Source organism: Danio rerio, chromosome 6, assembly GCF_049306965.1.
Source record: "Danio rerio strain Tuebingen ecotype United States chromosome 6, GRCz12tu, whole genome shotgun sequence".
Taxonomy (NCBI): domain Eukaryota; kingdom Metazoa; phylum Chordata; class Actinopteri; order Cypriniformes; family Danionidae; genus Danio; species Danio rerio.
Window position 1 is genome coordinate 4,255,857 of NC_133181.1, and position 27,276 is coordinate 4,283,132.

The following is a 27,276-nucleotide window of genomic DNA, read 5'->3' on the forward strand; positions in this document are numbered from 1 at the left end:
CTCCTCCATCTTTCCCCCTCCTCCTCCATCTTTTCGCCTCCTCCTCCTCCATCTTTCCCCCTCCTCCTCCATCTTTTCCCCTCCCCCTCCTCCATCTTTTTCATCTCAGTCTTCAAAGAATCCTATTATTAGATGTGATCATTTACAATCAGAGCATCAGTCTGCTGAGTCACTGTACTGCTCGTCCTTCTCCATCATCTACTCCTCCTCCATCTTATCCCCTTCCTTCTGCTCCTCCATTATCTCCTCCATAATTTCCTCCTGCTCCTCCTTCTACATCTCCAACATCTCCTCTTTATCATCATCTCCTCCTTTTCCATCATCTCATCCTCCTTCTCCAACTTTTCCTCCTCCATCTTATCAATGATCTCCTCCTCCACCATCTCCACCTCTGTCTTTTCCCCTTTTCCTCCTCCTCCTAATCCTCCATCTTTTCCCCTCCTTCTCCTTCTCCTCCTCCATCTTTTCTCCTCCTCCTCCATCTTTTCCCTCCTCCACCTTCTCTTCCTCCACCTCCTTCTTTCTCTCCTCCTCCATCTTTTTACCTCCTCTTCCTCCTCCCTCATCTCCTCCTCCTCCATCTTCTCTTTCTCCTCCTCCTTCTCCAACTGTTCTTCCTCCTCCATCTCATCAATGATCTCCTCCTCCACCATCTCCACCTACGTCTTTTCCCCTCCTCCTCCTCCTCCATCTTTTCCCCTCCTCCACCTTCTCTTCCTCCACCTTCATCTCTTTCTCCTCTATCTTTTTACCTCCTCCCTCATCTCCTTTTTCTCCATCTCCTCTTTCTCCTCCTCCTTCTCCAACTGTTCCTCCTCCTCCATCTCATCAATGATCTCCTCCTCCACCATCTCCACCTACATCTTTTCCCCTCCTCCTCCTCCTCCTCCATCTTTTCCCCTCCTCCTCCTACATCTTTTCCCCTCCTCCTCCTCCCTCATCTCCTCCTCCTCCTCCTCTATCTTTTCCTCCCTCCTCCTCCCTCATCTCCTCCTCCTCCTCCGCCATCTCTTCCTCCACCTCCATCTTTTTCTCCTCCTCCATCTTTTTACCTCCTCTTCCTCCTCCCTCATCTCCTCCTCCTCCATTATCTCCTCTTTCTCCTCCTCCTTCTCCAACTGTTCCTCCTCCTCAATCTCATCAATGATCTCCTCCTCCACCATCTCCACCTCCGTCTTTTCCGCTCCTCCTCCTCTTCTTCCTCCTCATCCATCTTTTCCCCTCCTCCTCCTCCATCTTTCCCCCCTTCCTCCCTCTTTTCCCCTCCTCCTCCTCCTCCTCCATCTTTTCCCCTCCTCCTCCTCCCTCATCTCCTACTCCTCCAACCATCTCTTCCTCCACCACCATCTTTTTCTCCTCCTCAATCTTTTTACCTCCTCCTCCTCCCTCATCTCCTCCTCCTCCATCATCTCGTCTTTCTCCTCCTCCTTCTCCAACTGTTCCTCCACCTCCATCTCATCAATGATCTCACCCCCCGTCTTTCCCCTCCTCCTCCTTCCCCTCCATCTTTTCCCCTCCTCCTCCTCCTCCATATTTTCTCCTCCTCCTCCTCCACCTTTCCCCTCCTCCTCCTTCCTCCTCCACCATCTCTTCCTCCACCTCCATATTTTTCTCCTTCTCCATCTTTTTACCTCCTCCTCCCTCATCTCCTCCTCCATCATCTCCTCTTTCTCCTCCTCCATTTCCTGCTCGTCTTTTAAGTCCCCCTCCCTCCTCCTGCTTTATCATCTCCTCCTCCATCATCATCTCCTCCCTCATAACCTCCTCCATCATTATGATGGAGAAGGGGGAAGAGGAGATGATAATGGAGAAGATAATGGATTCATCATCTCCTCCTTCCCCTCCATCATTATTTCCTCTTCCTCCTCCTCCTCCATCTCCTCATCATCTGTTAACAGGTTAGGTAAAGCTCCAGGTAAGTGTAAATAAAGACTTTTTATTAATATCATAATAGTCTTAAAAGTGTCATATATTTAAATATGATCATTTACCATCAGAGCATCAGTCTGCTGAATCACTCAACTGCTCCTCCCAGTGGCGCCCCCAGAAAATTTTCTTAGGGGTGGCCAAGTAAGGCCACAACAAATCTTGTGGTGCCACACAAAAAAATGATGAATTGTGTATATATTGTGAATAAAGAGTAATGTTATATTTTTGTTTTTGGTAAAATAAATAATGACGTTTTAATGAATTCCAATAATTACTCTTGAAATATTGTAATTTATTCCGCAAGTACAAGTGCAAACCAAATAAAAATCAATATTTAGTCTAAAACCTCTATCAGGTAAGTTATTTCTTGTACAACATACAACATATGCCATGTCTAACATTAATGAATTATGAATAATGCATATGATTAATGAATGAATTAATAAACCAAACAAACCCAACAAAATTTTGAAAAGCAGATTTCAAAATGCATCTAGTTATTTATTTTGGATTTGTGTTTTTCTATCAGATGAAACACAACTTTCTCATTTCAAAAATAATAATTTCTTATTAAAAAGTGTGCAATCTCAGTGAATCAGCTTCGTCAGTGGCGCTGATCAATCCACAATAATTTAGTGGCTGCATTTTATTTATTCATTTATTTATTGAAGTATTTTGAATTTAAGTAAATACATTTAAATTAATAATATCAGCAACTATCATATTGGGGTGGCCACAGGGGTGGCCAGAGTTTACACAAGGGTGGCTTGGGGGCGCCTCTGGCTCCTCCCCCAGTATTTTTAGTCGTGTTGAATATTGTAATTTGAGATGACTAGATAAACTAAAAATTTAAGGCAGCAGTGATTTTAACAGTGCAGTATATGGAGGTTTAAAAGTGTGTCTAGCCGGGATTACTGGATAAGGATGATTGTAAAGATTTCTGCCGATCAACAGTTTGGTGATTCAGGATTTTGGCAGCTTTTGGCTTCTTATTGCACAAATGGGAAGCATCGCCTCTGGACAAGATTCGTCTTTCTCCTGCGCCGTTCTGCTTCTTTTCTTCTTTTCTTTTTTCCCTGCTCTACGTCACCGAGCCCCCCACCGCGCTTCTGCTACGTTCGAGTTTTCCTTTCTTCCCCTCGGCGGTGAGCTCGCCCCGAGGCCCTTATAGCCAAATTGGTTTACATTGGGGAGATAAATGCTCTGCAAATGCGCTTAAACACATACAGTAAAAATGCAGACAGTGCGTATCGGGATTACCGACCAAGTCAGAAGGCAGAAAAGAGAGCCGCTGCTCGCCGAGTCTGTCTCATCCACTTTTCAGGAAGAGCACAGGAGGATTTAGCATATCCTTGCCTGTCAGTAATTCCTGGAATTATATAACGCCGCTGCAACAATAAAAGTCCGGCGGTATTGTGGAAGTATTGTTTCGCAGGGCTGGCAGAGCGAGCCGTCGGGCGGGTCAGATGGAAGGGTAAAGACTGTGCAGAGTTTTCAAGACTGAATCCTGTCGAGCGGAATTATGGGAAATCTGCTTTAAACCTCTGAAGTGAGGAATGAGTTTCTGCTGAGCGGCTTCTTCTGTTGTCTTAACGCTGAGAGCGGTGGAGGAGTTTGATGTTTCGTGTCACTCCTGCGAGGCTGTTCTGCAGAAGTGGCCGTGTTGGGTTTTCTGCTGGGTGGAGATTTATCTGCAGGGTATGGATCTCCTGATTGAACACAATCATTTACATTATAGCTTCAAATCATCAGGGACGAGCTAAATGCTTTTACAAGTCGAAGTTAGTTTAAGGGCAGCTATTTTACCCCTTTTTCAAGATTTAATATAAGTCTTTTGTGTCTCCAGAATGTGTCTGTAAAGTTTCAGCTCAAAACCCTCATCAGATTATTTATTGAATCGCGCGCGAACTGAATAGCCGGGATGTGGGGGGACGTGCCTAGAGGGAGGTGTCGCGGACGCCACCCTCTCTATTCTGCCACCCTAGGCGCGAATATAACGGGTGTGAGGGAGGTGTCGCGGACATAACTGAGGAAGCGGGTGTTGAGGGAGATGTCGCGGATGCCGCCTTCTCTATTCTACCGCCCTAGGTCCATAGGTTGCCTCTATGGATGCGCCGGCCCTGTACGTAACATTTGTGAAAACGTAAGAACTTTCCCAGTGATTATTTGATGTATTTGTTGTGGAGTTAATTCAGGCCTTTCTGCAACGAGTCACTCATAATGTTGTTACAAAGTTCACACATACACACACACACAGCACGCATTTAACTTTGCACTGTTTTTGCGCGGCAAATGTGACAGGATACACGTTAATATCCACTGCTGTATGGGTATTCGTTATGTTAATGTACAAAATAAACGACCACAAACTGGGATTGAAGCATCTTCTTTTATAATTGTACTGACATGCGCATTCCTGTGTCCATTGCGGTGCTGGTCGGAAAAGGAGGTGTGTTAAGGTGCATTGTTGCCGCATTGCTTTTTTTTTAGGCAACTGAAATAGGCTGCTTTATTGAAAAACTTAAAGCTGGTCAAAGTCAAGGGTGCAAGTCTTTTTTGTTATTTAAAGAGCACATTAGTGTTGGGCAGGGTCCATAACGTGATTACATGTTGCTTATTGTACAGACAGGGTAAACAGCAGAACACAAACATATGTAAATATGAAAAAATTAAGGGTTAAAGGAAAGGATTAACATGTAAAAGATTATTATTGTCTGTATAAACATAAAAACTATTACCTCAGCCGGCCTTCTTCACCTCAGGGGACTTTGGTGAATCTGGTGTTCCATCGATTTGTCCAACTTTTTCAGATTGTCCCATTTAAAAAGTAGGTAGGACATTTTGATGACGCAATATGTTAATCATCAGATTTTGCTACCAGTGTGAATTATAATGTGGAGTAGTGTGATATGAAGCTGTACTGTCGCCCTAATCCCTAACCCCAACCTCAGAGCCATTTAAATACAGTGTTGGTAGCACAATCTAATGGGTAGGATAAAATGTCTGGACACTAGTTTGTTCTGTAGATGGTCTGCTTGATTTAACCTCAAGCACGATCAGATCCGTTTTATCGCTACACAGCAAAAATTCTGGTGTTAAATATATAGTGTGAATTTATTTTTTTTTTTTTGGTGTTGTTCCGTGTTAAAACATGTACATTTCAATCCACACGTGTAAAAGAGTGTGTATTTAAGAGTTTTCTTTTTCAGTGTTAAACTGTTCACCCAATATGCAGTGTATTTCCCACTAGTTAAGGGAAGTCTAGTTTTTTATTCTAACCGGTTCTTTCAGACAAAAAGTGATCAAACTAGTATGTTTTACGAGTCTTGATGATATATTATAAGAAATAATAAATTAATTCTCATCGGAAGCAGTATATGCACTTATTAGCTTATATACACATGAACTCTGTGAGTAATGTACACTGAAAAAAGTGTTGCATGCACAACTGTTGCAAACAATATATTTGTGTTGAATTTAAACTAATTAAATTTAATAATGTTCAACTTAATGTGTTTGTTTAACATCAGCCCAAATAAATCGTTTACAACAACTTAACGTAAAACAGTTGAGTAAATCCAACGAATCATCATTGAATAATTTTTTTCGGTGTACAAATTTAATATATTAACACTTTGAAGGGTATAACACTCCAGTGTGATGTAAGAATGAACTCTTACTGTGTTTAAATGAACCCTGTTAGTAATGTACAAATTTCACACTTTAGAAAGTGTTATTTTAACTCCAAAATGAAGGGAGTCATATGTACTCCCAAGGAGAGTTAAGTTAAACACAAATTGAGTTAAATGTACACTGATTTTTTTTTTGTGTACTTGTGTATTTATTTTTTCCACTTACACAGTCCACAGCGAATGCACCATGCTGTGACCATGACTTGCTCTTAAAGTGAATACGAGATAAGACTGATTTAATTCATGTAATCTTATGCCTAAAACACACCCATAACTCATTAAGGACAACCAGCCTGATCTCACGAGAAAACGTAAGTATTTTACGTTTTGTCAGTTTAGTGGCTAATTCGTACGAATTCGAGTTCAGTTTTACGAAATTGTACGATTTTAAAAAGGAGGCGTGGCATCTAACCCCACCCCTAAACCCAACCGTCATTGGGGGATGAGCAAATCGTACTATGACGTTTGAGTTCTGACATCAACCCGATTTTTCATTTCAATCTGATGTCAGGGTACAACGTCAATCTGACATCATGTTGGCGTCTTGTGCCTGCCGGGTGTTTAAGGCCATTTCGGTCATCATACAGTAAACATCCGTCATCTTCTCATCAGTGACATGCATCTAAACAGTCTCCGGGTCATTGCGTGTACAGATTGTGGACATCTTCTTGGACACTTTTAATGCTTCCAAACAGTTTGCTGCATTTATAAATGACCATGTCTTGAAGTTGCTTATTATGATGCGATTTACCTTTGATTGGACGTGAATGACAGATTTTTCTAATCTCCATAGACAAGAAGAAATTAAGTAGTGGCTGCAGGTTGAAGGAAAATAGTGGAGTAAAAGTACCGATACAGCACTAAACATGTACTTAAGGGAGAGTAAAAGTACACATTTATAAAAATACTTAATAAATTACAATTCCTGAGAAAAACTACTGAATTAGAGTCATTTGAGTATTTGTAATTAGTTACTTTACACCACTGGCTTTAAATAACATTACTGGTTCTTCAATGGCATCGCTGTAGAGAAACTCTTACCTCTATAGTGTAAATGGAAAAGCTAAATTGATCGTAGTCGTGATATGAGACTGCTTCTGTTTTCTGCATCCATTGAGATGGAGAACAGGCTTTAAACTTATAAACTCTAAAGAAATGTTCTTGCAAATCTCCAACCGTCCCTCGTGTTCAAATGAGATCGACTCCTCTGATATTCGCTGACTTCTCTACGTTATGCACACCCAGAACAAAACTCATAGCACGCCATTGAAACGGGCCTTTTTCACACTCCTTTATGGTTCCTCTAAAGGTCTTAGGCGTTGAGCAAAGGAGAGCTGTCACTGGAAACCTGAGCCCATTGATGAACTGACAGCCACTGCCAGAATATGATCCTAATCCTGTTCCCAGCATTCTTTAACCCACTGCCATCGCAGTACCAGCACACATTCAAGCAGCTGTCAACTCCCCAAATCCCTATAACAGAGCACAACCCTGATACACATCAAAGAGAGAGAGACCTCAGCAGCTTAACACACACACACACACACACACACACACACACACACACACACACAATTTATAAATATTCAAATAAAAGAAAATGGCCAATCCAAAAACTTCACTTTCACATTTGTACACACACACACACACACACACACACACACACACACACACACACACACACACACACACAATTTATAAATATTCAAATAAAAGAAAATGGCCAATCCAAAAACTTCACTTTCACATTTGTACACACACACACACACACACACACACACACACACACACACACACACACACACACACACACACACATACACACAAACACACACACAATTTATAAATATTCAAATAAAAGAAAATGGCCAATCCAAAAACTTCACTTTCACATTTGTACACACACACACACACACACACACACACACACACACACACACACAAATTTAGAAGCATTTCAATACCCAAAAATACCAATACAATTTCTTCACTCACACATTTTTACACACACACACACACACACGCACACACACACGCGCACACACACACACACACACACACACATTTATATATGCAGAGATGAAAAAGCCCAGTTTACAGATTAAAAACACACACACGCACACACACACACTAAAAATATACTGTATATACACTCACCGGCCACTTTATTAGGTACACCTGTCTAACTGCTCCTTAGCACAAATTTCTAATCAGCCAATCACATGGCAGCAACTCAATGCATTTAGGCATGTAGACATGGTCAGGACGATCTGCTGCTGTTCAGACTGAGCATCAGAATGGGGAAGAAAGGGGATGTAATTGACTTTGAATGTGGCATGGTTGTTGGTGCCAGACGGGCTGGTCTGAGTATTTCAGAAACTGCTGATCTACTGGAACTTTCATGCACAACTATCTTTTGGGTTTACAGAGAATGGTCTGAAAAAGAGACAATAGAAGATTGGGTAAACGTTGCCCACATTCAGATGGTCGGGTCAGAATTTGGCGTCAACAACATGAAAGCATGGATCCATCCTGCCTTATATCAATGGTTCAGGCTGGTGGTGGTGGTGTAATGGTGTTTTCTTGGCACACTTTGGGCTCATTAGTACCAATTGAGCAACACCAAAGTCTACCTGAGTATTGTTGCTGACCATGTCCATCTCTTTATGACCACAGTGTCTCCATCTTCTGATGGCTACCTCAAGCAGGATAACACACCATGTCATAAAGTGTGAATCATCTCAGACTGGTTTCTTGAACATGACAATGAGTTCTGTACTCAAATGGCCTCCACAGTCACCAGATCTCAATCCAATAGAGCATCTTTGGGATGTGGTGGAACAGCAGATTCACATCATGGATGTGCAGCCGACAAATCTGCAGCAACTATGTGATGCTTTCATGTCAATATGAAGCAAAATCTCTGAGGAATATTCCCAGTATCTTGTTGAATCTACGCCACGAAGGATTAAGGCAGTTCTGAAGGCAAAAGGGGGCCAATCAAGTACTAGTAAGTATACTGTATATAGTAGGGTTGTCACAATACTGGAATTTGATACCAATCGGTACTGAAATTTTAAAAACGTCCATTTCAAGTGAACCAGCTGATCGACGTTACTGAAATGCTCCATTGTCCCTGTATCTGTGGTTAAACCCAGTAAACAGCGGTGAGTTGGGTGAACTGATGACCTTTACGGCCAATCACAGTTATTTCCGTTGAGCGTGAGGACACAATGGCAAATCAGCACTGTTTAAGAACGCGCTCAAATGTTCATGGGAAATGGACGTTTTTAAAATCTCAGTATCAATTGGTGTCCAGTTCCAGTATTTTAACAACTCTAATAAAAAATTGTAGTCAGAATTATTAGACCACTTGAATTAATAGACCAATTGTTTATTTTTTTCCCCGATTTCTTTTTAACGGAGAGAAGATTTTTTTTTTCGACACGTTTCTAAACATAATAGTTTTAATAACTCATTTGTAATAACTGATTTATTTTCTCTTTGCCATGATGACAGTCAATAATATTTGACTAGATATTTTTCAGTACACTTCTATACAGCTTAAAGTGACATTTAAAGGCTTAACTAGGTTAATTAGGCAAGTTATTGTATAACGATGGTTTGTTCTGTAGATTATCGAGAAAATATATAGCTTAAAGGGGCTAATAATTTTAACCTTAAAATGGTGTTTAAAAAATGTAAAACTGCTTTTATTCAAGCCGAAATAAAACAAATAAGACTTTTTCCAGAAGAAAAAATATTATCAGACATACTGTGAAAATCTCCTTGCTCTGTCAAACATCACTTGTGAAATATTTAAAAAGAAAGAAAAAATTTGAAGGGGGCGAATAATTCTTCAACTGACTTCAAAAGACTTCAACTGTACATACTTACTAGTACTGGGTTGGATTCACTCAGTAATGTATAAAAGTCACCATTTCACGGCCTTTAACAACAAAAGGAACTCTCCTCGACCCCCTTTTAGAGATTTCATTTGATTGTTTTTACCTGTTTTTCCCAGTGCCATGTGACACCTCTTGGGACCATTAGAGCTGTTAGCTTTCATTTAGGTTTTGGTAAATATCTTGTCTCTTCTCTCTGCCTATTTCTGTCTGGAATGTGAATGAAATTCATGTTTTGCAGTTGCAGCATGTAAAGTGTGTGTGTGTGTGGTTAACAGGTGTCTGAACACGACGCTGCAGTCCTCTGTTCTTCCTCCTCTTAATCCAGTGGTTTGGTGACCCGTGTTAATCTGCTTACTGCTTCAGCGCTGCCAAACCTCTGACAGGAGGGCGGCGATGCCTGATGTGCTGATGGACTCGCTTCTGCCACTGTGATTTAAGCTTTTCTCTCCATTTCTAATCAACACCAGTGTCTGCGTGAAAGCCAGAGAAAGGGCAATTTGTGTTTTAACAGGTTTCCTGTTATCAGCGTATGCACTGTAAAGAAAAATCTCGCTGCCTTCAATTTTAAACTTGAATGAAATGAACTTTTCTTGTGATCTCAACTTCAAGTTAAAGTTTGTATAACTTTAAAAAAAAAAGTTTAAAGCTGATTAACGTGAGGCAGCACGGTGGTGCAGTGGGAAGCATAACCGCCTCACAGTAAGTAAAAGAAAAGATGGTATATTATATTATATTATATTATATTATATTAGGCGATGCAGTAGGTAGTGCTGCTGCCTCACAGCAAGAAGGTCGCTGGTTCAAGTCCCTGCTGGGTCAGTTGGCATTTCTGTGTGGAGTTTGCATGTTCTCCCCATGTTAGCGTGGGTTTCTTCCGGGTGCTTCGTTTTCCCTCACGCAAACACAGGGAGAACATGCAAACTCCACACAGAAATGCCAACTGACCCAGCCAAGGCTCGAACCAGCAACCTTCTTGCTGTGAGGCAGCAGCACTACCTACTGCATCGACTAATATAATATAATATAATATAATATAATATAATATAATATAATATAATATAATATAATATAATATAATATAATATACCATCTTTTCTTTTATTTAAAATTAGGATAACTTATATAATGTAAAGACATTTTGTTTAATAGTGTAAGCAATCCATGCTTTGTAATTATAACTTTTAAAAAGTTATGTTAAAATTAATGTGACTTGGTGGAGTTTAAATATAGGTAGAAGAAGGAAAAACAATGAATCTCACACTATGAAAATATTGTAATTTTATGGTTTATTTCTAGCAGCTGGGGTGCCAAAAAAACGTAAAATAACGGCCATTAAATTACAGACATTTACTGTAAAATAACGGATATTAAATTACTGCAATTTACTGCAAAATAACGGATATTAAATTATAGAAATTTACTCTAAAATAACGGCTATTAAATTACAGAAATTTACTGTAAAATAACTGATATTAAATTACAGCAATTTACTGTAAAATAATGGAAATTAAATTACAGAAATTTGCTGTAAAATAATAGACATTAAATTACAGCAATTTACTGTAAAATAACGACCATTACAGAAATTTACTGTAAAATAACGGATATTAAATTACAGCAATTTACTGTAAAATAACGGACATTAAATTACAGAAATGTACTGTAAAATAACAGCCATTAAATTAAAGAAATTTACTGTAAAATAACAGATATTAAATTACAGAAATTTACTGTAAAATAACGGACATTAAATTACAGAAATTTACTGTAAAATAACGGATATTAAATTACAGAAATTTACTGTAAAATAACAGATATTAAATTACAGAAATTTACTGTAAAATAACAGATATTAAATTACAGAAATTTACTGTAAAATAACAGACATTAAATTACAGAAATTTACTGTAAAATAACGGCCATTAAATTAAATAAATTTACTGTAAAATAACAAACATTAAATTACAGAAATGTACCTAAATTTCTGGTAAATTTCTTTAATTCAACCCCTGTTATTTTACAGTACATTTCTGTAATTTAACAGGCGTTATTTTATTTTTGTTTCAACACCCCAGTTGCTGGAATTAAACCTCAAAATTACAGTTTTTTTTACAGCACAGAATCCACTAATTACTGCCACGCATTCACTTTATATATGTGGTTTATTCCCATCCATTTCACTGATAAATTATTCACATATATTTAGACAATTCAGCAATATCCGATAGCATTTAAAACGACAGAACATATGGCATAACATCAGGAGCGTCAGTCTGAAGTCCTCCATTCACATTTATGTCCTTTTACAACAGACAATGAAGACATTTAAACGTCTCTTCTTCTAATATACAAACCAGAGGCTTCCCTAATCTTCTGCTGAGGCTGTGGAGCTCAATAAGCTTACAATATTTACACAGACAAATGAATTGAGGCCTATTCACACAAAGGAAGATTTGTTTTTCATTGCAGTGCAACCACAATCAGATAATAGAAGCAGGCCATTCATAACTCTTAGGAGTGCTGTTTTGATGCTCTAAATCCAATACAGATATACAGATATCTCTGTAGAAAGAGTATAGTTGAGTAGATATGACTTTTTTGTAGTATCTTAAAAAGAAAAGGCAGGTTTAAAATTGGCCTATAATTTACTTATTGTTTGCGATCAACCTGTGTTATTTTTTTAATAAGAGGCTTAATGACTACTTTAACATATCCTAAAAGTAAGGGTGAATTCAAAATGTTAAGAATAGGTTCTGCAACTTCTGAGAACAATTGTGTTAGTAATTTGGTCAGGATCTAGCATAGACCTTGTTGATTTGGAGGGATGTACCTGTTTGGAGAGTTCATCCTCTCCTACTGCTGAGAAAATCTGAAGTTTATCCATCAGTTTAAGTGAAGCTTCTCAAACTAAAGCTGCGGTCACGCTTGACTTTTCTCCCCATAGACTTCCATTCATACGCAAGCGAATGCGTCAGACCGGAAACGCATGGTCATACGTCAAGTTTCGCAGGTTGCTGCGGTGCAAAGTTTAAGCTGGGTGAACTCTGACCTGCGAAATCGCATCACTTGACTGCGTGAGACCAATCGAGGATCAAAACATGACCTGTCTGGCCAGAAATTAAAAACATGAAGCAATCGCTCGCTTTTTTAATGTCTAATAATTTTATTTAATCCCGTCCTTTTGTTTAATCCCATACGACAGAATTTCGCACACACAAACTCTAGTGTGACCGCAGTTTATTTTCGAGGGGAGCATTTGATATGATTGAGCAGGACTGGCTTCTCATCTGTAATCATTCATTTATTTCATTTTCTTGTCGGCTTAGTCCCTTTATTAATCTGGGGTCACCACACCGGAATGAACCGCCATCTTATCCAGCAGGTTTTTACACAGCAGATGCCCTTCCAGCTGCAACCCATCTCTGGGAAACATCCACACACACAATCATACACTACGGACAATTTAGCCAATCCAATTCACCTGTACTGCATGTCTTTGGACTGTGGGGGAAACCGGAGCACCCGGAGGAAACCAACCCGAATGCAGGGAGAACATGCAAACTCCACACAGAAACGCCAACTAAGCCGAGGATCGAACAAGCAACCCAGCAACCTTCTTGCTGTGAGGCCTTTTGTAAGGGGGAGCTCTCGAGACCTACCTAATCTCGGATCCCCTTATGTGCTATTTCACCGGGCGGGAGCCTTAAGCTCAAGTATCTCCGAGCTCAGGGTTCTCTCCCAGGACAGCATGCCAAACTTGTTTTGAACTCTAAGCATATCTAAGTGGGAACTCTTGAAACTGAGGTTTTGCCTCAGTACATTTTCTCCTTTCTGATTGGCCAGTACACCTAGGTTTACACCAGATGTCGTATATATGATTGAGCAAGGGCGTAGGTTTGCTCTTGACATTGGTGGCGACCACCAATTTTGACTCTGCTACATGAGCTGTTAACGGAAATGTTCAGCCAATCACAATGTTCATATGAGTTTTTGGAGGCAGAACGAGTCGAGTAGAGAATGTGATTTAACCCTATGTTCATGTTAATGTTGACAGTGCCATTTTTGTCAGGATCTAGCATAGACCTTGTTGATTTGGAGGAATTTACCTGTTTGGAGAGTTCTTCCTCTCCTACTGCTGAGAAAGTCTGAAGGTTTAATCATTGGCTAAACTGAGGATTTGCATCAATACATTTGCTCCTCTCTGATTGGCCAGTACACCTAGCTTAACACCAGATGTTGCAGACACGTTTGAGCAAGGGCGTACGTTTGCTCTTGACATTTGTGGCGACCTATAAAACACCAATTTTGACTCTTCTACATCAGTGGTCCCCAACCACCGGGCCGGTCCGTGGAACAATTGGTACCGGGCCACATTAGAAATCATGAATTATTTCTGTAGAAAATATTCCCCCCCCCCGACTTGGTTTCTTCCACTCACCCCCCGCCATCTCACATGAATTGGACTATGCCAAAATCCACCACGGAGCGGGAAGAACGATCGCTAGAATATAGCTCAGTGGTGGTTGTTGATAGTTTAAGGTTATAAAACAGGTATTATAGAGTCCAAGTCAGCAGAGCATTTAAGGATTGTGCATATAACGTTATGTGTGCGTGCATCACTAAGTAAGTACCCGCAATCATTGCAATATGAATCTATATGGAGCTTCACATAATCATACTCATTAGGGCTGTAACATGCCAATGCATACATTTAATTCGGCTATACGGTTGTATTATTATTAATATGTTCGTCAGTTGAAATGTTTGGCACAGATGTTATGTATTTAAAGCATATAAACCTTGATTGAAACATAATCAGAGCCCCCCCCCCGGTATGTTGTAAAATTGACAAGCGTTGACCGGTCCACGGTGATAAAAAGGTTGGGGACCACTGTGCTACATGAACTGTAAAAAGACTGTTAAAGGTTTTGCCTCAATACATTTTCTCCTTTCTGATTGGCCAATACACCTAGGTTAACACCAGAAGTCGTAGATACGATTGAGCAAGGGTGTAAGTTTGCTCTTGACATTGGTGACGACCTATGAACCACCAATGTTGACCCATCAATTTTGATTCGGCCAATCACAACGTTCATATGGGTTTTTGGTGGCAGAACAAGTCGATTAGAGAATGTGATTTAACCCTATGTCCATGTTAATGTTGACAGTGCGATTTTTGTCAGGATCTAGCATAGACCTTGTTGAATTGAAGGAATTTACCTGTTTAAAGAGTTCCTTCTCTTCTACTGCTTTGAAAGTCTGAAGTTTAACCACTAGGGAACTACGATGCTCTAATGAGCTTTAGAATTGAACTGAATTGAATTTAAAGAAACTGTTCTAAGTTGAAATTAATTTCAGAGTCCTCAAATTTTGCAATAACCGGAATCCCTTTCAGAGTGTCTTTTTCATCATGAGTGATAAAACTATGCCTTCAACTAGCTTGAGTATTCAAAGTGGCACACAACAAACCTGAAGCATGCATTATTGTGCATTGGTGTTGACCCTAATATATTTCTGGTAATCTTCCTTAGTGTGAACGGGCCATTGATGTGCTTTTTAACTAACATTTTAAAAGTGCAAAGCCAGGGGTGTTTGGAAAAGCTTAAAAACCTCTGCCATGCAGCTGGACATAAACTCTTAAAGGGCTAGTTTACCCCCCCAAAAAATGAAAACTACCTCATCATCTCAGCTCTGAGTTCCTTTCATCGTCAAACACAAAAGAAGATATTTTGAAGAATGCTGGTAGCTGGGACCCACTGACATCAACAGTAGGAAAACAAACACTATGGAATTTAATGCGTGCCGGCAACCAGCCTTTTTCAAAATATATATTTTCCGTAATAAAAAAAGCATATGATGTAAATGATGAGAAAATGACGTCAGAGTTTACATTTTTGAGTGAACTATCCCTTTAAAAGTCATCCAGACTTCTTCACTCCACCATGCTGTATAAAGAAATGGCTCCTCGTGATCAATCCTGGACACTGGAGGGTTAGGTCCAGTCCACAGGAACACGGGTATTCACAAAACTGTAGTTTTTCTACGCCGTTTGGCCATTCGTCCACATACTGAAACCAAAACTTTCTGAAGACTCGAGGCCAGGGTGAAGACTTTTAGCCAGTTTACAGTGTGGTCGTATGGCTCATGCCATCAGAGTGTGTGCTGTTTTCTTCTTTCTGATTGGCCAACACAGTTGCATTCGCAACAGATGTGGTAGGCGAATTCTGCAAGTTTGTGGCTAAGCCTGGTTTATACTTCTGCGTCAAGTGACCGGTGTAACCCACGGCGGATGCAACGCGCGTAGCTGTGCATTTATACTTGTGCGCGCTGTCTCTGTTGGTCTGCATTAACACTTCTGAAACGCTAGTTGGCAGTGAGGGGTAAATGTTCCTCTGTGTCGAGTTTCTTCGCTGCTGTTTTGCTTTTCCTGAACACTTCCGGGATGTACAAGTGGCTCAAACTCGCTCATTTTGAGGCAGGAACCGGCGGACGTGCAACAGCTTTAACTATGAGGTAAACACAAAACAAAACTTTCCATCCGGAGCTCCTTCACGGGACTCCACACTTGTAAACAATCGCTCCATCAGGCTCGCACCATTCACGCTGCTCTCGGTCCCACCCAGACTCGTCAGCGCTACCAAGCCGACCAATCACAGAGCTTGCGCTAGGCGTCGTTGCGACGTGTAGTTACATTTTTTGAGAGGTGCACGTCAGCGACGCCGACGGCCACGGTGAAGGGCTATGCGTCAGCGCCGTAGCATACGCGTGCGTTTGTCGCAGAAGTATAAATCAGCCTTTACACATTGCGCACTCATTGCGACGGTAATTCATCACAGTTCCTGAATTTACGTTGACTTTGTATATAACTTTTCTTGCTCGAATACTTAAAGGGATTCGTTCATTCATTTTCTTTTAGGCTTAGTCCCTCTACTCATCAGGGGTCACCACAGCGGAATGAACCGCCAATGATTCCAGCATATGTTTTACACAGCGGATGCCCTTCCGGCTACAACCCATCACTGGGAAACATCCACATACACTCATTCACACACATACACTACAGGCAATTTAGTTGATTCAATTCACCTATAGCGCATGTGTTTGGACTGTGGGGGAAACCGGAGCACCCGGAGAAAACCTATGCAAACATGGGGAGAACATGCAAACTCCACACTGAAATGCCAACTGACCCAGCTGGGACTTCTGGAAAATATTAATTTATGAATTAAGCACTGTTAGTTTGCAATTAAGACTTCCATAATAATTGTTTTTTTTTACTATGGAAGTCAATGGTTACAGGTTTTTAGCTTTCTTCAAATATCTTCTTTCATGTTAAAGAGAGGCGAGGCAGTGGCGCAGTAGGGAGTGCTGTCGCCTCACAGCAAGAAGGTCGCTGGGTTGCTGGTTCGAACCTCGGCTCAGTTGGTGTTTCTGTGTGGAGTTTGCATGTTCTCCCTGCCTTCGCGTGGGTTTCCTCCGGGTGCTCCGTTTTCCCCCACAGTCCAAAGACATGTGGTACAGGTGAATTGGGTACGCTAAATTGTCTGTAGTGTAAGAGTGTGTGTGTGTGGGTGTTTCCCAGAGATGGGTTGCGGCTGGAAGGGCATCCGCTGCGTAAAAACTTGCTGGATAAGTTGGCGGTTCATTCCGCTATGGCAACCCCGGATTAATAAAGGGACAAAGCCGACAAGAAAATAATGAATGAATGTTAAAGAGAAGAATGAAACTCATAATGGTTTGGAACCACCTGAGGGTGAGTAAATAGAGTACAATTTGTCATTTTGGGGTGAACTATCCCTTTATCTCAGCGTTTTTATGGCTCCCTGTTGGTTCGGCATGCTCTTGACAGCGCATCAGCTTTTTATTTGTCAAACAAAGGCAGGAAAACTCATCCGGAAAATACCCATGTTCATGTGGACATGGTCTTAGTTTGGTAGCGTGTCCAGGCCGAGAGATGCAGCATGCTGCTTGGCCCGCAGGCGCAGGTTTTCGATGCTTGTGGTTTTGCTGTTGAGGGCCGGGAGACCTCCGGAGCCCTGCAGCAGAGGACTGCTCCACATCTGCTGGGCTTGAGTCAGCGTCTGGTAGTATGGCTGACAGGGCAGAGATCCAAGCGGAGACGCCATGTTTACGTTTACACCCAGGTAAGGTAAGGAGGACGGCGCGGTCACGTCGAAGGCAGGGTAGTGCATGAGGTTGTTGGTGGCGGCCATGTGCTGGCGAAACTGTTCCTGCAGACGGAAGAGACTGAGAGGAGACGACGCGTACGAGTTACTCTGAGCCACCGCGCCGCTGGAAGAGGGAAGAGCTGGAGAAACAAGCGGATCATCTGCGGACAGAGAAAGATCGCAATGTAAACTTGTTTTTGTTTGCATTCAAAGGCAGATTTTACACGACCTGACAAGTCTTGTCGCCTATCCAAAAATAGGAATCATAATAACGTGACTTCTAGTTGATCATTTGGTATCAGAATTGGCTTATATGAAAGGCAGAGGCGTCTAGATTATGTTTATTTTACCAAAATGAAATATGATCATGCCTTGATTTTTAATGATTTAATTAGGACAGTAAGGTCTGACTTTACTTAGACAGAAGTCTTCACTGAACAGAAATAATGTCCAGTATAGAATATAAAGTCATGCTGCAGTGGAGACAGAATGAATATTGTGTCTGACTCCATCATGAGCTTGGAGGACTGCATCCATACATCTCTGCAATGACTCAAATCACTGATTAATAAAGTCATCTGGAATGGCAAAGAAAGCGTTCCTGCAGGACTCCCAGAGTTCTTCAAGAGTCTTCGGATTCATCTTTAATGCCTCCTCCATCTTACCCCAGACATGCTCAATAATGTTCATAACTGGTGGCTGGGCTGGCCAATCCTGGAGCACCTTGACCTTCTTTGCTTTCAGGAGCTTTGATGTGGAGGCTGAGGTAGGAGAAGGAGCGCTATCCTGCTGGAGAATTTGCCCTCTCCTGTGGTTTGTAATGTAATGGGCAGCTCAAATGTCTTGATACCTCAGGCTGTTGATGACCCACTCTGCAGATCTCTCGCACACCCCCAAACTGAATGTAACCCCAAACCATGATTTTTCCTTCACCAAACTTGACTGATTTCTGTGAGAATCTTGGGTTCATGCTGGTTCCAGTAGGGCTTCTGCAGTATTTGTGATGATTGGGATGCAGCTCAACAGATGATTCATGTGAAAAACTGACCTTCTGCCACTTTTCCAAATGATCAGCTAAAAGTCAGGGCATTATTTGTTGCTCTTACAACTGGAATTAACAACAAGACTTTTGTCAGGTAGTATAAATTGAAAAAAAAGACTCATTGGGTTTATAAACATTATTTAAGGTAAGCAATTGCAAACAATTAATTACTACTTATTTAAAATACTAGTATTATTTTAAATATGAGTATTATTTGAGACAACTTAAACAATTAAGCTAACTTAATCAGCGACAACATGAAGGACTTATGTGGAACCTTGCATTTTTTACAGTCTGGGCTGAATTTAAATAAACAATTGTACATTTTTATTACCACGATATACTGAATTATTGACTATTGACATATACAGTTGAAGTCAGAATTATTAGCCCCTCTGAATTATTCACCCCCCTGTTCATCCCCCCCCAATTTCTGTTTAACGGAGAGCAGATTTCCTCAACACATTTCTGAACACAATAGTTTAATAACTCATCTCTAATAACTCATTTATCTTATCTTTGCTATGATGACAGTACATAATATTAGACTAGATATTTTTCAAGACACTTCTATACAGCTTAAAGTGACATTTAAAGGCTTAACTAGGTTAATTAGGTTAACTAGGCAGGTTAGGGTAATTAGGCAAGTTATTGTATAATGATGGTTTGTTCTGTTGACTATCGAAAAAATTATAGCTTAAAGGGGCTTATAATATTGACCTTAAAAGGGGTTTTGAAAAATTAAAAACTGCTTTTATTCTAGTCAAAATAAAACAAATAAGAAGAAAAAATATTATCAGACATACTGTGAAAATATCCTTGCTCTGTTAAACATAATTTGGGAAATATTTAAAAAAGAAAAGAAAATTCAAAGGGGGGCGAATAATTCTGACCTCAACTAACCTCAAAACGTAGCTGTCCTTTAATGTAAAAAAAGTCTGCAAAGTTGTTCACCTACAAAATTAGACTCTCAATTTCCATCATTCGTGACTCTCTCAAAAGAAAGAAAAGTACACAATTCTGAATACTTCAACCTATTTTTTTTTTCATTTTAAGCATTGAGAAATAAAGATCATGTAACTAGTCGTTTATACCTGATTTAGGGCTGAGTGGTTTATATGAGGGTGAGCTGTCATCTGTCATCAGAGGTGGCCCCGCCTCTTTTATTTCATCTTTGATTGACAGTGGCTCATCCTCTCTGTCAGTGGTGTCCTCGGCCCCTGATTCTGCCCCTGACTGTTCTGGTGAGGTCACGTTCACCTCCTCATTCAGCTCACAGGAAGGGGCACTAGTGAGGCCACGCCCATCTAACGGAGAGGGCGGGGCTTGTGCCTCAACAGGCGGAGCTTCTTCTTTTCCCTCATCTTGAGCGCCCTCTGTCCCAGCTTCCTTCAGCCGCTGAAGCTGCTCTTTCTGCAAGCTGCGCTGCTTTTTGCGAAACTTTGCACGCCGGTTTTTAAACCACACCTGGAAATGTGAAGACATTGAAATGCAATGAAAAACTTCAGTCACAGAATAAAGGCAAGACACCACAGCTGAATTAAAAAACATTTGTTATAGATGTGAATAACAGTATATAGGCATGGGATGATAATGGATTTTAAGGTTTACCGTGATTTGGAAAAGTTAAGGTTTTAAAATTGTCCATTTATATAGTCAACAGTATCGCCAAGCAGGAAAAAGCATCCACATCAAAAGCTACTGGTCAGCCCACAATTCAGAAAACATCGGAAAAACAAACCGCTTATAAACCAACATTCAAGCATGCTTATAGACCTGGGGTGCATTTCCGAAAACCATCGTTAGCCAACTAAGGTCGCAAGTTGTATCATTGCAAACATAGTTTGTTGATTTGGTGTTACCCAAAGCCATTGTTCAAACGAACATTCGCAAACTGTGTCGCAAACTTGTATGCTTGCAACTACACCTCTGGAGCTGTAGTTAGAAACATAGTTCCTGTCTGTGTTCTATTCCCACTTATCCCCCTATGCCCTATTTATTTAGAACGTTCCAACATTTAAACTTGGAATGATTTTTAAAAAAAAGCATTAACGTCATCTCTCTTAGGTTTAATTTGCTATCAAAGTATTTTTACAGTTCAGTTTTAGTGATCTTCATGTTTACAATTGCAGTGCACTTAGAAAACACTGATGTCATTTGGAACACAGCTTTGGTTCATGGCGAAAGCTATAGGTGACCTATTATTTAAAAGCCGAATTTAAGTTACGTCTCCAAAGCTTCTGAAAACAAAACTATATAGCATACGTTAATGCTTTTGTTTAATAGTGGGTTATTTATTAAGTATATGTACTGTATATGGCATGGGCCTGTTGGTCATTTCTGCAGTGTTTTGCATGGCAAATTGTAAAAGCAGACTTATCAAAAAATAAAAATAAATTAACAATATAATACTTAATAATAATACAGACATTAATATTAATAGCCATTATTATAAATAATATTATTTTTATTATTATGATTATTTTCATTATTATTTTTAATATTGAAGTAGGATTTTTTAAAATTTCTAATAAATAATAAATAATACATTTCATTTCTTAACAAATAGCCTCATTATTTACTTATTTATATGATTTATATATGATATTTGAATACGTGTTACTTTTGTCATTGATTTTATGTTTTATAATAGAATATATAATGTTCTCAATAATATAAGCTGGTTTTGAGCTCACCTGTACTCGAGCTTCAGGTAAGTTTGTGCACATGGCCAGCCGTTCACGCATGACCACATCAGGGTAGTGTGTTTTCTGGAAGGTTTTCTCCAGCGCCTCCAGCTGCTGGGCGGTGAAGGCTGTGCGGCTGCGGCGCTGCTTTCTGTGCTGAGAACCATAGCGTGCCTCCAAGATGATGTCTGAACATGCAGTCATGGAGAGTTTCAGGTAAGTGACTTCAAACAAGTAATTAATTACCAATTACATCATTAAAAATGTATTTTAAAATTGCTGTGTCTGAGAAATAACTCAGTTACTCAAGTTTCAAGATTAATTTATACAACAACATAACATTCAACGCATAAATGCACTACACTCTTAAAAACTTGAGTTATTTATTCAACCCAATGGATGAGTTACATATATTTGGTGCTTTGTTGGGTTATTTTCAACCTTTGTTAGGTTATTTATTAATAACTCAACAAGTTGAGTTAAATATTTGGTGCTTTGTTAGGTTATTTTTAACCTCTATTGGGTTATTTATTTAATAACTCAACCAGTTGAGTTAAATTTTTTAATTTCAACAGTCATCTGATTTAACAGACACAAAACAGCTGCATTAATATGTGTGTGTTATTAAGTTTATTTAAGCTCTGACACAATAGTATTGTTATCTTTGTCAAATTATCTCTCCAAGTCATTTTTTTTATATCCGTTTCACCATCCAAGACCATCTTTTAGGGATGTGGTTAAAATGTATTGTGCATTGTGGACACTGAGTGAACAGCTGCTGGACAGTCTCTACAGCACACAGAGCTCCATATTCTGCTCCATCAACTCTGTTAAAATAGTTGGGTTAGAAATACTGTACCCCAACATATAACCCACCCATAGGTTATTAAAGCACCTTTCCAACTATGGGTTATTTTAACGAATGCATTGGATTATATTAAGGATTATATAAAGGTTATTTTTTCCATTCTGGTATTACTATTGCTACTATTACTAGTACAATTCTTTTTTTTTATTATAACTGTGTAAATAAATAAAAAAAATATTGAAACTGCTTTTTTCCATTACATTTTATTTCCAGACACTGTTGTTAAAATAAATCAAGAATCACAAACAATGAAGAAACAGAGCAAAGTGCAGAAAGTTATAAACTCTGCAAGCAGAAAATCCTCTGTTGATGGAGCAGAATATGGAGCTCTGTGTGCTGCAGCTGCAGCAGACTTCACTCAGTGTCCACAATGTACAATACATTTCAACCACATCCAAACGCTTCTAAAAGATGGTGAAACGGGTATAAAAAACCCAACATGGAGAGGTAATTTGATAATTAAGAACAATATTATTATGTTATAGCTTAAATAAGCTTTAGAACGCAAAAACAACATCATGCACGCATATTAATACAGCTGTTTTGTGTCAGCTAAATCAGCTGACTGTTGAAATTAAAATATTTAACTCAACTGGTTGAGTTATTAAATAAATAATCCAATAAAAGTTAAAAATAACCCAAACAAAGCACCAAATATTTAACTCAACAGGTTAAGTTATTAAATCAATAATCTAAAATAGGTTTAAATAACCCAACAAAGCTCCAAAATTGTTTAAAACAACCATTGGGTCAAATAAATAACTCAATGATTTTTAGAGTGAACACATGATTCTCTGCTTATAACTGTCTGCACTTTGATCTGTTTCTTAATTGTTTGTGAATCTTGGTTTATTTTAACAAAAGTGTCTGGAGCTAAAATGTAGTGGAAATAAAGCATTTTCGATATGTTTTTTTTTTACCCAGCCATAATTAAAAAAATTACAGTAGTACTAGTAATAGTAGCAATACCAGAACGGAAAAATACCATTTAATCAAAATAACCCAACGCATTGGTTTAAATTATATAACCCAATGCACTGGGTTAAAATAACCCATAGTTGGTAAGGTGCTATGATAACCTATAGTTGGGTTATATGTTGGGGTATTTTTAATCCAACTATTTTAGTAGAGTACATATAAATCTCAATGCTGCATACAACACAAATTAAACTCTTTTATTTCTTTAAAACATGTTCTTTTAGCTTTATCCAAAAATGTAACACATTATAAATTATAAACATTATATATATCAAAACACAAAATATGGTAAAGCAATGACACAATATTTCATAGCCTATTGACAAAAACCTCTGACTTTCTGTTCATAGTTTCTCAAGCACGTTCAATCTACTTGATAAATGAATTAATATGCTTAACTGATTGATCCAGATCTGTTGTATTTATGAACAGTATTTAAACAAGTAACTGTTATTAAATTCTCTGAAAATTAAAAGTAATGCCTTGCTTATTTTTCTGTGCAAAAGTAATCTAAATACAGTAACCAATTACACCCAACTCTGTTCAGAACTATAGTCTATCATCAACATATCTTGAACATCTGTCAAACAATCATCTCTTTTATTAATGTAAAAAAATCATGCATTTACCTGCAAGTCTCTCGGCTAGCGTAAGCGCGTGCACGGATGGCCGGTAGTCGGGCGCGTGCTGCGCATGCTGCGCGGCCTGTTGATGCAGGTTGTACATTGCGCTCAGAGAGTTCATGGCGTGCAAAGAATAGCCGTTCACCCCGTAGTGCTGCATCTCGAGCTTCTGATAAACGACAGAAAATGCTGAAGATTAATGTCATAAATACTGACACAAACAATTTAGATTAGGTTAATTGGTAATTGTGTTTTGAGGTTGCAAAGTTGCACCTGACACATGGATACTCATAATAATAATAACGCATTCATTCATTTTCTTGTCGGCTTAATTAGTCCCTTTATTAATCCGGGGTCGTCACAGCGGAATGAACCACCAACTTATCCAGCACGTTTTTACGCAGCGGATGCCTTTTCAGCCGCAACCCATCTCTGGGAAATAACAACGCAGCCTAATTAAATTTATAAAGACAGTAATGGGAATAACTAAAAATAATTGACTCGCATCGTGTGCATGTAACTATTTTAATTATGACACGTGCTCCACATGCATTTTGTATTTCTCCGTAAATGTTTATAACATAGATTTCACATTAAATAATTAATTCCTTTCTGAAATAAAGAAATTGTAATATATATATAATGCAATAGAATAGCATAAAAGACGACACATACACTCATAAAAGACGTTTGCTGTTTGTTCAAATTTCTTAAAATGGGCTGAAACAACACACTTTTAGGGGTTTTTGGATACAACTTAATTTTTTTATGTTCAATACACTTCAATTTATTAAAAAAACGAACAACTTACTTAATATCTTCTTGTTGTCCTAATATAAATCCATTGTGTGGAGCATCATTTTTACAGTGTAGGCATTTGTACGTTTATAAATAATTTATTTTTGTATTTTTCTTTCTTTTTGTTTGCTAAAAATGCACATAATTTTGCCTATATGGATGCCATATATTTGACATTTTGTTTCATTTATATTTAATCGTCTTTTTAAATTAATTTTCAGTGAAAATCTCGTCAATTGTTTTTAATTTCTATTATTTTAGGCAGCATTTACCATTATCCGCTATTAGTGCAAAGCATATGATTTATTTTCATTATTTTGGGCTTATTCAACATAGCACTTTATTTGATCTTCACAGCCTATATCGCCACAATAGATGATGAATGTTTTCGTTCAGTTTGCAAGCAGCCGTGACAGCATATGGATGAGGTTATGACAGGTCGTATATCAAATAAATATAGGCATATAGTAGATATGAATAATTCGTTTTAGGCATGCTGAAGACGTCTAACAAATTGTATTAATTTCTGCGCTTTCTCTTTAACAAGAACTGTGCTCGAGGGCATGTCAAAAATGTAAAACACCATGAACTGCCGCAAAAAACCAAAATTATCCATAATAATAATAATAATAATAATAACAATAATAATTTGTATACTACAGCTAGACTAGTAACAATTATAATAATAAAACACTTATATTATATTAGTATTTAGTAGGCCTAAAAGACTGCAGGGATTTTCCATTGAGCTGCAGTTTGATTACATTTTAATCGGTGATAATTGTCTGCAGTGGTAATAATCTCTTTATTAGTCATTATTATTTTTGACGCAAGAATAATTGTAAGCAGCCTCGGGGTTTAAGATTTAGTCCTCGCTAAAGAGCCCGTGGCATTTGTGTCACTGACACTAAATTCCCCGATGTAATCATATTCCAGCCACATGGGAATACTTTAATTCGGCTGAACAAAAAGTGCTTTGCTAAACATTTACTTTGCCCTCCCAGTGTTAAGCTCTATTGGTGCTCTTTCTGTCCTCCATCGCCTCTGGGCTGCTTCTGCTGGAGATGTATGTGTGCATTTACAAATGCTGCTCCCACTTGAGCCGAATCTAATGTTGGTGCAAATAGCTTTCATTACCAATCTGACACTGGACGCGACACATCCTTTGTGTTTGCATATATATATATATTAATTTAGAATAATTTGAGGTTGCCTATTTACACGGCAGTTTTTAAAAAAAGAAATTAGGGTACACTAAAATATTAAATAAATTAAATTGTCCCAACACAAATCGATTTAACTTAATCGTTTTTACAAATTTAAGTGGATTGAACATAAAGAATTAAGTTTGTGCTGTGTAAACTAATTTTAAATAAACAATATGAACAAGCAGCAAAAGTAATTGAGTATTCAACAAAATATTTGTAGAATTAGAATTTTATTTATTAACAACGTTATATGATACAAAGAATTGCACATTATTCAACAAATGAGACTTTGAATATAGGCTATTTAATATGTTATTTATATGCCTATTTAATCATATGCCATTTTAATTAAATAAAACCAGGCTATATAATAGAAATAGCTTAAATAAGTTTAAATTTATTATTTAATTAATTTCGACGAACTGCTCTAAGCTATATATTTTGATCTGTCAAATAGCTTTAAGCCATAGTGTAAATAGGGTTGTTACAGAGTAATCTGAATTTAATTTAAGCTTTTTGAAGGCAAAATATTGGCCCATTTTTAGGAGAGTTCGCCACCCAAAAAAATTTAAATAAAATAAATAAATAAATAAACAACAACAACAACAAAAAAATTAGTACACGCAATCTAGTAAACTCTAAACAATGCTGGGTTATTTCAACCCAATTTTGGCTGCAGACTAAACCACTGAGTTAGTTTTTTAATGAAATGAATAGGACCCAAATTAACCCAATGTTTGGGTTAGTCCACATTTTACGCAATTTGGGTTTAAATAACCCAACATTTCTTAGAGTGTATAAATAAAGTATCACTAATTTACATTATGAATAATTTTCAGAGTATAATGTAACGTGTAACGTAGGCTAATAAAATAATGTAACGTAATTTTTAACAAATAAAACAATCAACTTCGTGTATAGGGAATGTCAAATGTATACATTTTTAAGATTCTCAGTGTGGAGCTGTTATTGATACGAGTGTATCTGTTTTACATTTATTTTACGCACGAAATATATCTTCAAAACTGATTTTCAAGGACTCCGATTATTTGTTAAAGTCTTCACTCACCTCTCTGGGAAGTTTTGTCGCCTCTGAACAGTAACAGCAAGTTTGCTGACAGTTGGTGCAACTGAACACGAGTGATTTTTCCCAGTCTGTAGTTTTATATCCTGTTGGAATTCAAAAGTATCCGAGTCTGTTTACAGCTGCTCAGTTCTGAAGAATGTTTGATTTGTTTGTCCTAAAACATCACAGCCTCCGCGGGTCAGAGTCGGAAGATCCCGCCCATCAGCCAATCAGAAACACGATGAGGTCAGTGAGGAACTTCAGTGGCAAATTTAACTGTCAATCAAAGGGTCTCCATCACTTTCTGAT

At 38.5% G+C, this 27,276-nt stretch overlaps 1 protein-coding gene across 1 annotated transcript; it reads right to left on the reverse strand.

Moving 5' to 3' along the window:
* Window positions 1-17,312: 17,312 nt before the first annotated feature.
* On the reverse strand, window positions 17,313-27,139 carry dmbx1b (diencephalon/mesencephalon homeobox 1b). Its single transcript, NM_001017625.2, has 5 exons — window positions 26,971-27,139; window positions 23,902-24,064; window positions 21,436-21,614; window positions 19,834-20,206; window positions 17,313-17,858 (listed from the first exon to the last, which is right to left on the reverse strand). The coding sequence occupies exons 2-5, from the start codon at window positions 24,053-24,055 to the stop codon at window positions 17,455-17,457; spliced, it is 1,110 nt and encodes a 369-aa protein (NP_001017625.1). The 5' UTR covers window positions 24,056-24,064; window positions 26,971-27,139; the 3' UTR covers window positions 17,313-17,454.
* Window positions 27,140-27,276: the final 137 nt, after the last annotated feature.

Excerpts from the sequence above, each read along its gene's own strand:
- dmbx1b (NM_001017625.2), bottom strand. The coding sequence starts at position 24,055 with ATGCAGCACTACGGGGTGAACGGCTATTCTTTGCACGCCATGAACTCT. Across the intron at positions 20,207-21,435 it reads TACCTGAAGCTCGAGTACAG|GTGTGGTTTAAAAACCGGCG; the intron begins GTGAGCTCAAAA and ends TCACATTTCCAG. Across the intron at positions 17,859-19,833 it reads ACCACTCAGCCCTAAATCAG|ATGATCCGCTTGTTTCTCCA; the intron begins GTATAAACGACT and ends CTCTGTCCGCAG.